The 11883-nt window shown below is 37.0% G+C and overlaps 2 protein-coding genes across 26 annotated transcripts in view; one reads left to right on the forward strand and one right to left on the reverse strand.

Moving 5' to 3' along the window:
- The window catches only part of EVL (Enah/Vasp-like), a 138713-nt gene extending 136366 nt beyond the window's left edge, over window positions 1-2347 (forward strand). For all 23 annotated transcript variants that reach the window (XM_087922182.1, XM_087922176.1, XM_087922187.1 and 20 more), the window contains one exon: window positions 541-2347. In XM_087922182.1, the coding sequence (XP_087778308.1) occupies window positions 541-578 (38 nt within the window). In that variant the 3' untranslated portion in view covers window positions 579-2347. The remainder of the gene's footprint in view (window positions 1-540) is intronic.
- The window catches only part of DEGS2 (delta 4-desaturase, sphingolipid 2), a 37925-nt gene continuing 28357 nt past the window's right edge, over window positions 2316-11883 (reverse strand). For all 3 annotated transcript variants that reach the window (XM_026698489.2, XM_087922193.1, XM_087922195.1), the window contains exon 3: window positions 2316-3833. In XM_026698489.2, coding sequence (XP_026554274.1) covers window positions 3687-3833 — 147 coding nt within the window. In that variant the 3' untranslated portion in view covers window positions 2316-3686. The remainder of the gene's footprint in view (window positions 3834-11883) is intronic.

An 11883-nucleotide genomic window follows, 5' to 3' on the forward strand; every position in this document is an offset into this window, starting at 1 on the left:
ATGTTACAGGGTTGAAGAGCTGCCCGGTATGGTTTTGATAAAAAGTGATGGAGGCAATTCTTATTTTAAAAAAAATAGTGGTCTGGAAGTAAATCTGCTATCGCTATGTTTTGAGATATCAGAATACAGGCCAGACTTTCTACTCAACTGGCATATAAAGCTGATACCTCTTTCCTAGTGTGGAAGAAGTGTTCCTTGTCTCACATACTACCTACTCCGCATTGCTACACTAAGGAAACATACCAGAATTTTTACCTATTTGATATCTTAATCCAAACCTGAATGTTTGAGACCAATAAAGTTCATGTGTAATAGACAGCAAGAGAGGAAACTCCAGGGCGCTGAGATGCTTGTGTCCTCTGAATTTTACAGGAGCTAATCTGCTCAACCATATTTTCTCAGTGCTGCTTCTGTATTTGCTGTTTCAGCCAATTCTCATGCATTATTTGATGGATTTTAGATTAGGTATGAGATTGTGGTTGTTTTGTCTTTTGTAATAAGCCTTGGCTTACATCTTATTTGCTTGTTCTTGTTTTTTAGCCATCAGGCAGGAATTGAGTCGAATCAGCACAACATAAAGGCCACAAGACCATCTGGAAGTTGAAAAGGACATGACGAGTGATGGTTCATTTCTAAGTGTACCAAGATCATGCAGAATGGTGAAAGAGGACACCTGACAGCATCTTTTGTTTTTAAAATCCTTTTTATTAGCAGACTCAGCAGACTTTGAAGCTTGCTACTGCCTTGGATTTGCTTCATTTAAAAAAGAAAGAAAAAAGTCTTAAAATCTTTGAAATGGAAAATATTAAAAAATTTATCTGGATTTTTAAAATTCATCTGATAATGCACATCAGATTTGGTCAGCCTTTTTGTATTTTGTATTTGCTTATTTAAATGTATGACATTTTTGTTTTTAGTATATTGTAGGTAAGGAAACATGTGATCCATTTACTTTTATTAGATGACTTCAAAATAATTTTACTGGTAGTCTACAGTGTAAATGAAAACCTTTTTGCCAACAGAATCTAATTAATGGCATCAGTAGTTGAGGCCAGAAGATGCCAGCTGTTAGCCAGGAAGTCCCTGGTCCCAAAGCTACCACAATATTAAAGCGGTACATCAGTGCATCACAGCATCTGTGCTCATACCGGTAATAAATTGTTCATTGTCCATGTGACATTTGTGGCATTGATTGGCTTTTCTTTCAATTCATTCTTACAATAGATTTGGGCTCATCATATATACTTTTCTACTTTTTAACAACAGGGATGGCCAACTTGGCAATCTTGACCAGCTATGGCATTCCAAAGGAAATGGCTATGACTATGTTTACACATTGAATGAAGCCATGGTTTATTGAATTGTCCGAATTCACACAAGACGTTATACCAAATTAAGGAAACCTTCTTATGGTTTCCATATTGTGTAAACCAGGTCGTTATCTGACCTCTTGTGGTGCTACCAGAAATACAGTTTGAGAAATAGAAAATTCACTTTTTCATGTTTACATCTCTTGCCTATTGTATGAAATATATCAATTTACAAAATTGATGACTGCAAATCACTAGACTGGAGAATAGAACAACTCCAAAGACAAAATGTCTCTCATCATTTTTAAGCATGTCTTCTGTATATAGTGGTTATATTCAGAATTACTAGTATTCTTCTCCCAAAACAAGTTTGCACTGAATAGATCTCCCCATAACACACCATCCAATATTTTATCATAAATACTGTGTGATAACTAATAGCAAACTATTTTACTTTGCTTAGGCTTAAAATGTATGTTGGCTTGAGCAAACCACTAGAGTTATGTGGAACCTACATGAAAACTGTTTTCTCTTGAAATTATAGGAAGGTTTTTCCTGAGCAGGATCCTCAAAAGTCCCCTCAGACTTTCAATTTATGGGAAAGTCAGTGACCAAGCCTAACATTTGTGTCCTGAATATATGATTTCTTTACCTGCCTTGGACTATAAAACACCCATTACTGATTAGAAATAAGTAACAATACTGTGCATCTCATGTTGCTTAATAACTTACAACATGGTGGGTTGGGTGGGGTGGGGTGGGTACTAGATAAGTGGAGCACTGGCTAGGGGTTTTTTTTAATAAAGTTTTTTTGGTTCCTTTGAAAACTGATTAAGTTTTTTTAAAATGTGGAAGCATCTCCAATTTCACACTTCAGAAGCTGGGGTTGTGTTTTTTGTTTGTTTGTTGGGGATGGGTGAGTTGTCATATCAAGAGTATATAATATAAATTTCAGAATAATGAACCGTGCAACTGAAGAAGCAGACTGTAGTCCATGAAAGCTTATGTGATAATAAATACATTCATCTTTAAGGTAACATAGATTTTGTTGGTTTTTTGCTGCAATAGAATAACATGCTTAACACATCTGGAAACTAATAACATTTGTAGTAGCCTTAAAAAATGGGGAAAAAAGGAGACTCAGGTAAGTAAAAATAATTTGCCTTATAGATTAGTCTTCCATTTTTCCATCCAAACCAGTATCATTCACCCTGCTTAGAGCATTTTCTCTGAGGTCTTTCCAATATTAACTACTGGCCTTTGTGTAATTAGGAATACCAAGCACTGAAGCACACAAACTGTATTCATTGCTATTAGACTGTGTTATCTCCACAATTGCACATAACTGCACTAAGAATATACTTGCCTCAATCCATTTTAGGCTGCAATCCTAACCTATTTACCTTGATGATTATGTTAATTTCTATTGAGATTACTTCTAAGTAGGTACATATGGGCTTTCTCTTTAAATAACTTGAAGTCATAAACAGAGCTGTCTGCTATTCAACCTCTTTTAATATACACTGCTGGGTACTTTGTAATCTGCTTGTAGCAGTGTGGAAGTCTGATTTAATTATTGCAACTAATATGCATTGGCAAACCTCTCTTGTCTAATTAGGAGTGGGAAATGATGATCTTTTTATAATTTGTGGACTTCAACTCATTCCATGCTGGCTCAGGAATTCTAGGAGTTAAAGTCCTGAAGTCAAGTCAAGTCAAGGCCATTGTTCCCTACCTCTGGTCTAGATCAGGGGTGTCAAACTGACAGCATCACATGACATATGACTTTTTCCCCACTTTGCTAAACCGGGCATGGGCCTGGCCAGCACGTGATGCATCTGGCCCACGGGCCGCAAGTTTGATACCCCTGGTCTAGATGGATATTTTTTATAGCTCTCAGAACCACTGCCCATCACAACAGTATGAGGTGGGGAATTCCCACATACTTGCACATTACTTAAAAGTTAATTACACAGAGATCTTCCATCTTCCCCTACTTGCAAAATTCGCTATGTAACTAACTACAGAGATGGAGAGAAGTCTATTGCATGCAATATCAGACTTCCTAGCCATATACTTTAATTAGTCAAAATATACAGAGCTAGCCACCTTTCTCCTCTCTACTTTCCAAATCTATAAATTCGGGGTCCTCCGTGCTCTGACTGCATCTGAGTTTGGTATTGCACAATAGCAAAGAAAAAAGGTTTTTGTTAGCTTCATTTTAATATTACTTTATATTTAGATTTAAGACAATCCTTTGGGTTCAGAAACATACATCAGCTACATCTACCTAAGACATAAAATGCATCATTCATGTTTGCGAAGGAGAAATTTTCAAGGTGCAGAAGTCCAGAGAGGAAAAGCTGGAGTTGGTATCTAGGAAGATTCAGAAACCAATTTGCACTTTCTTTTAACCCTTGTATAAGGACTGATGTTATCATCAAAAACAAAGTCCCAGAGAACATGAACCCATGACTGGTGTTGAGGTAGAGTGTCATAATATTCAGCTGCTATTTTCTTTACCTGTAAAGATCAATGGGAACATATTAATCCATAATTTCTTACCTGCAAAATACTTAAAATATCAGGAATACATTATATATCTCTTGTTATCAGAAGTTACCCAATGGATCTATAACATGGCCATGTATTTTTCAGTTCCATTTGTTTAGGATATAGTTTGTGTGGTATAAAAGTTAATAACATAAGACTTCAACTTTGTGCAGCTGCTAGTTTATTGACTCTCTGCTGGTAAATACAAAGTTCAGTCACATGTATATGCAAGGCAATCTTAAAAGTCAATCCATAGCTTTGTGGTGAATTGTAGTTTAAAAACTTATGGCACCATATGTTCTTGGATGTTCACACGACTCAGAAATAATAGTTGCTATATAATTCAGTTCCTACCCAAAATACTACCTGAATTTTATCTGAAAAATAAGTTGAGATTTGAAGGATGAGGTTTTTTTTTCTGCTTGAAACATTCATGCCTTGACTTTTCTGTCTTTGCAATGGAATCTCTGTACTAAAGTAAGTTGCATAACCCAATTTATTATGTTTCCATTTATTATGAATTTATATTAACAAGTGTTGTAGTATATGATGAATTAGACATAGAAATTCATTCAAAAAGGCACACTTAGACAAGCTGCAAACTCAGTTTAACCTGATTGATGAAATTAGATACACAGATATGTAACATCAGTGACCAGGGACTTTGGCAGGGAGCAGATAAAAATGAAGACAAGGTGGAATAAGTGCATTGTAGCTAGGCATAACATCCACTGATTTTTTTTCAAATTGAAAGTAATGTGCATTTATGGTTACAGATATCTCCTATATGCTGCCCGTAAAATGTTCTGTCAGGTAGATGCAACTCCTATAATATGCGGACTTTAAGATAACTTGATTAACATAAGTGTTTTATCCAGTGGTGGGATTCAATTTTTTTTACTACCGGTTCTGTGGGCGTGGCTTGGTGTGTGTGGCTTGGTGGGAGTGGCAGGAGAAGGATACTGCAAAATCTCCATTCCCACACCACTCCAGGGGAAAGGTTACTGCAAAATCCCCATTCCTTCCCCACCCCACTAACCTGCTTTCCAGCTCCATTCTCCTCTGCAGGGCAACAAAGGAAGACCCAACCGATCAGCTGTGACTCAGGAGGCAGAGAATAGATGGGGGCGGGGCCAGTCAGAGGTGGTACTTGTCAATTCTCTGAACTACTCAAAATTTCAGCTACTGGTTCTCCAGAACTGGTCAGAACCTACTGAATACCACCTCAGGTTTTATATGTGATGGACTTTTGTCTGTTTACAAACTGGACTTCAATAATACCAATCACAATGGTTATAAATAAAATCCACCTATCATCTAATACCAAACAATATCAAAAGAGCTCATAAAATCCACAAAACAATAAAAATAGCCAATGTCAAAAAACTCTTAGAAGATGAAAGCTTGAGTATAAAAATGATTGTAGTCCTAATTAGTTACTACTTTTTAAAACAGCCTAAGGATGAAGAGTCTGGATCTCTAGGAATAGAAATCATCCATAAGGGAAGGTGCCACCACCAAAACAACAACAACAACAACCCATTGCCCTAGTTGATTCCAATACTTGTAATAAAGTGAGATTTATTGGAGCTACTGTATAATTTTGTAATTTATGGAAAGCTAATCCTCCAGATAAGCAGGACACACACCCTGGACTTATCTATTATCTATCCAAGGATTTGTCTTATTATATTAAGCAATCTAAAATTAATCCACTAATCTGCCTTCAAAACTAAAATTAGAATAACTATTATGCTACTAGCAAATATCTGACATATCTATCAGCTTAATTTCTGAATCTCTTTCAAGTACAGGATTAGAACTTTCTAACTGGGAGGTAACAAGAGAACAAGCATTAATAGTCAGATCCTTGCTGGAAAAAAAATGTTATTGATGGAGCATTCACAGCTGGAAAAAGACTGCTTTTGCTACCTGTTGCTACCAGGTACATTGATCTGCAAAGTCAAACCCAGCATAGTGTCAAAGAAGACCTTAAGATTGCATACCTGCTCTTTCAAGGGAGAATAAACTCCAACTACAACAGGTAAAGTCTTTAGCATAGGTCTCCCTAATCATCAAACCTACCATGACTGGATTATATAAAAACTGAAGCCCACCAGGCAAGCCTGCATACCTGATAAAATGTAGGAAAATTAAACATATCTGAATATTATCCACATTTATCCACTTCCTCATGAAGAAATTCTGAAATTCTATATGCATTGGGAAATTACCAAGGACAGATTTTTTAAATTATCTCTTTGCTTCTGCTTGGGAGTTGTCACTGTGATTTTGGGATAATCTGCCCATGACAATCTCTCCTATCTTTTCCACCTAAATACCACCTTTCTTGGTGTAAAGATATTAGGCTAATGTCTATGGGGATTCTCAATCATCCAGCTCATGGCTGTCCCAAAAGTGCTGTTCAAAAGGCAACTGGCCTTTCTTGGTTTTTTTCTTTGGTTATCCAAGAAGCTTCTTCAGTTCTCAGTTCTGGTGAACTGAATAAGCTTCTTGGATGAGAAGCAAAACATTTCCAAGGAAAAAAACCAAGCTCAGCTGCCTTTTGAACAGCACCTTTGGGACAATTTAGTCTAATGTGGATGATGAGATGAGGCATAAATGTAAGACATCAAAACCATAATGTACATGAACGTCTGAACTACAACAACATGACAACTTTCAAGCATCACTTCTAAGACCAGTTCTGATACTGGTTTACAAGATATAAAATACACAAAAGGATCCAAATCCTGCCATAACTCCATAAACTTCAGGTATAGACAGAATTCTTAGTCTCTTATTTTTTTAAAAGTATGAAAATATTGTACTATTAAAATTCAAGGTATCATAATGATTTGCTATACAATAGTCTAATACTAAGTATATTATTTCAGCATATTCAAAGAATGAAGAATCACTCAGTATAAAACAAAGAAGAGACAAATAGTAGAAAAAAGCAGATAAAAATTCTGAGAAAAATGGGAAGATTGAAAGGGAGGACAAAGCTGAAAAATGCAAGCAGACTGGATTTACAGCGGACTAGAGGTCAGGCAATGAAAGTTAAGCAATGATAAAGATAAAATGATATGGGTTTGGAGAAAAGGCAACGTGATTTTTTTTAATTAGAAGTCTTCAGCTTCTCTCCCCTAACTCTAACCAGGCAATTTACCTGAATAAATTTGAATAGGAAAGTAAGACAATTAACAGAGCAGCACAATCTTGAAAGTGTTCTCATAGGCAAAATGTACACAATTGAAAAAAGTTACTACCTTCTTACTCATAGTAATATCTTAGATCCATAACATTATTCAGCCCTCTGCCCTATTTTATCCATTGATGAAAGCAGTGGCATCCACATGAGTGGTTGAAATGGACAAGTTTGTGGCCATCACAACATGACCGAACCTCCACCCCATATAGATCTATGTAATGTGAGCTCATGGACGCCATTGTATGGAAGAAAAATTAATCCTTTCCATTTTATTTAAGGCAGGATAAATAAAATTACTTGTGATTTTATTGGTAAGAAAAAAATAGCAAGGTGATGGTATTACCTTGGACCATTCACAGAAAGAAAGGACTATTGCTGCCTCCCTTTCTTCAGATTTTTAAAGGTGATGCAATCACTTTTACACCAACCACATGATGAGTTCTACTATCTGACTCAGTCTTCCTCAACTTCAGCTCCAGAATTCTCCAGACAACCAGGGCCATTGCTGAAAATATTGATATTGAATTTCCTTAGGGTGGCAAGGTTATCGCAGATATATTATTTATCTTTGCCAATCAGAAAAGGAGATTAAATCAGTTTGACCAATCAGATTATTAGTTGATAAGCTGGGGCTTTCCTGGAGGTTTTTTTTTTTTTAAGAAGTATGTGCAGCTTCCAGTAAACCACACGATTGGGGAAGGAGGGGACTTTTAGACATGATTCATACCAAAAAGCAATAGTACAAGTTAAAATTCCTTAAATTCAGTGCACGGACTTCAATTGACCCCTGTTTCTGCTGCGCCCAGTTCCATGTTTTTACACACAACAGGTTTTTGTCCTTCAAGTGAAAGGTCAAGTTAATTGGTGATAAAATGTAATCTAATGTTTCCAGTCAGCATACCCTACCTGGAGTGTAACCTAGCTTGTCAGGTTTTTGTACATGTTTTTCCTGATTGTTGTAGACCAAACCCAATATCCCAAAGCACCATATAAGTTATTAATTTGAGGGGCAGTGAGCCAGACAAAACAACAGTCACCCAGAAAGGAATTCCAAGGTTTTATGAATGTTTAACATCTGACCTCTATTAACTTTTTTTCTAATGCAATCAGGCTCTTTGTCTTCCTCCATGCAGAATGAGCACAAACTCTCGTTTATATTGGCAAATTAGCTTAGTCTTAAAATGAGGGGTATGTTTGCATGATGCCCCGAGACATAAGCTAGCCACATAAGCAACTTTAGCTATTATGTGACTATTGGTCCATGTGGAAAGCTGATGTATCAGGCCAATTCAAAGAATTGTACAATTATTATATGGATAAACCATTATGTACGTTTCATGAATAGAACTTTGGATCATTAATCATTAATCATTAATCATTAATCACATGCTATATACTGCTACTCTACTTCCCCAGAAGGAAAACAGTTTCTGATGTATTTCAGTTAATGCTACAAGATGGAGAGACCTAGCTACACCATTATATTTCAATAGTGGTCATCATCCTGACTTCTCCCCTCCATGCCCCTGCTATTTTGTGAATGCCCCATCTTTAAACAGGGTAGGCAGAATGGAAAGTCACAATCAGGTGAAAAGACAAAGACATTGGTTGAGAGTATTAGTATTCATACCCCAAAGTACAATCTTTTTATGTTTCGGGTCAACTTGCAGAAAAATGTGAAGTTTGTAAAGGTTTAGAAGGTTATGCACGCTGCTACATCAGCATCCCCCCAAACCTTTCTGCCTTTATGGACCGGTAGTGTCGGTGGCATCAACAAGGGAGGGAGAGCAGATGGTTTCATGTGCACACCTGCCACTTGCGCAAATGAAGTTTCTTGCAATCGTGAGGGTTGGGGACCTCTGTGGTAATTGAAAGATTTGTGGCAGAATCAGGGGGAGGAGGGCAAAGGCAACAAGTGACACAAATTCATATATTTTATAACAGTAGGATTTGTTCTCAGTGGGCATTTCCTCTGGTTGCTGTGTTAACGTTTTGATTTCCTTTCTTCTGAAAGAAATAGGATTCAATATGGAACAACCGTTTCCTAATGTGGTTCCTTCCTAAAGTATTAGCCTTTGTACATTTCATATGAAAAATAGAAGCTGTAGAGTTTTTATAACACCCCAGCTAAAATGCTATTGTCTAGCTCAGTGCATTGTATGCAGCCAACATAGTTACTGACTAGGTCTAGGTGTTGTGCAAATTCAGAGATTTGGATCAAGCCCTAATTTACTTAATACAGAGTTAATAAGTTGTACGAACAAAGCCAGTCTCTAATGACAGATGCAGAACCACTATTTTAAGCTGAACCACCATTTGTTATTGTTTATTAGATAACTTCAACCGGAAGTTACTATAATTCACAGAAATACATAGCCAGTTTACCTATTGTATACTATAAAGCCAGGTGCAGAAATATTCTAGATGCCTTTATCAATCTATATGCTACCTTTTTTTTGGAGGGGGAGGGTCCTTGGTTGCTTTCTTGCAGACGTTTCCTTATCCAAATAGGTAACATCATCAGTGCTAGACTACGCTTATGCTTCCTTTTATTTGTCTAATCAAGCATTTTTAAGGAATATCAAATTGCTTATAGCTTATTTTTGAGGATGCTATAAAAAGACTGGAGCGTGGACTAGAAAAGTAGGCTCTGACATGAGGGTCAAGATGCCAGGGACAGCACTGTGAATGCATAGCCTCCCCAAATCTGGAAAGTATGATAGGACTTGTAAGCCTTTAGTTATCAGAGCTAAATTGAACAGATACAGGGAAAAGATAATATGCTATGAAGAATCATAAAAACAAATCTTACACAAGTGTGGGCTTTTTTCTGTGTAATGAAAACAGTAAGGATGTTTGTCTGCAGGTGTGTTTGGGAGGCGAATGGCATTTGTAACCTTGAAGCAGTAAAATAATAGTCACCAAAAGTGTTTGCTATTTGGTGCTTATAAAAATAACCAAGTTATTTTTTTTAGGACAATGACTAGATTTCAATGTTTTTTATGTTCTGGAAAAAAAAAGATTTGTTTGTTCCTATTTATGTAAAAACACTAATTAAATGAATGAGAATGTCTCCCATCAGGTTCTTATTTCTTTAATAGGTTACCTATTTTGTTACAAATATTAATCCTATATGAAACACCAATTTCTTCTGAGCCTCTTGACACCCCCCCCCCACTCCAGATGCTGGCTATGCTGTCTCTTATCTGACTGGTTCCTTTGGCAGCGTCTCTTTGCTGGGTCTCCCAAGGTCTTTCATTCCATAACAGGAATGCTTATGAAGGGAATGGTGAAGATGAAGCGGTACCAAAAGATCAAAGCTAGATTGCTCTTTTATCCTACACCATAAATGAGTAAACAAAGGTGCAGGTGCTCAAAGACAAGAGTGTCTGAAGGGATGATTCGAAAAAACCAAGGCAGTAGTTCCACCACATGCAAACTGAGCTCCCCCCCGCCCTCGACTGAATAAATAACATTCACATTATATTTTATTATTGGAATGTTGAAGAAGTTATTTCCCACTGCCTGCCCATGTGTGTAACTTCTTTAATAGCTATCCATGTTATAACATGGTTTAAGACTCCCCAAAACTGAAGGGATGGTTAAGGGTGATAAAAGTCTTCACAAAATAATCTTTAAAATCAAATGTGTTAAACCAAAATCAGAAACTCATACTAGAAAAAACATGGTTTGTAACAGCTTCCCAGAGGGGTACCTCGCAGCTCCCAATATGGCAGAGACCTCATCAATTCCCTTGATACAGGCCAGGTTGCTATCCCACATAATTATCTTTTATAAAGTTGTTTACTTTTAAAATAAAGGGGCTTTTTAACAGGTTCAATTAAACCAATTTAAATGGAAAGCTGTCATGTTGCAAAACTAAGTGTCCATTTTTAGCATTATCTCTGTTTACAAGAACTACATCCAAACATTCCCAGAGGACTGACAAGTGGAGGATTGCTGCACCGCCCTGCCTTGCTTGATCTGTGCCTTCTGACCTTCAAAAGTCAAATGGGGTGGCAGCCTAGGAACATAGGTAGGGTAGCGGGTTTTAGGCCTTTCTGCTAAATGAATGCTTTATAATTTAATAGGCCCACCACAGCAGTAGCAAAGAATTTGCAAAATTCAGAATTTGCAAAATGGTCATTCTGGTGCCCCAGTCAAGAGAACTGCCCCTCTGTGTATCACAAGCCAAGCGCCTACAACCATTTGGTGCTTATACAAGTCTCACAGCAACAGTGATCAAAGTTAGAAAGGACTTCCTTGCTAGCTAAAATCCACCTACACATAATCATGAAGAGGCAGACCAGAGTATTTGGCAATGAAATATATAAGGATGGATTCATTAGTCTACATATACACAATAACTCAGGGGGCCTACAGAATACAATATAATGCATTTTTACTTGGATTGTGGAATCCATGCTCCAAACCCCTGTTTATTAGTATATAAGAGTGCATATGTCATGTGTGGGGTTTGGGGAGGGACCACAGAGGCAAGGCAGATCCCCTTTAGGCAATGATTCTGTAATTGCACAGTGCTGCAAATTGTGGAAAAGTTACGTAGGTATTCATTTTTTTGTTTAATAAAACAAGCAAAAATTAATGTTTAATTCTCAAAAGTTTGGTACTTTTTCAGAGAGGTTATACAAATAATATTCTAGCATGGAGATTACATACTGGGGTGTGCGTATGTGGTTGTTTGCAGGGGTTGGTATGCAATATAGGGCAGAGGTGTGCTATTTTCCTTCGGAAGGGTATGTAAAAATATGTGCAGATGAATCACCTAAAGATAGAGAACAAGTT

Source organism: Pseudonaja textilis, chromosome 1, assembly GCF_049901715.1.
Source record: "Pseudonaja textilis isolate UNSWEBS1 chromosome 1, rPseTex1.2, whole genome shotgun sequence".
NCBI lineage: Eukaryota > Metazoa > Chordata > Lepidosauria > Squamata > Elapidae > Pseudonaja > Pseudonaja textilis.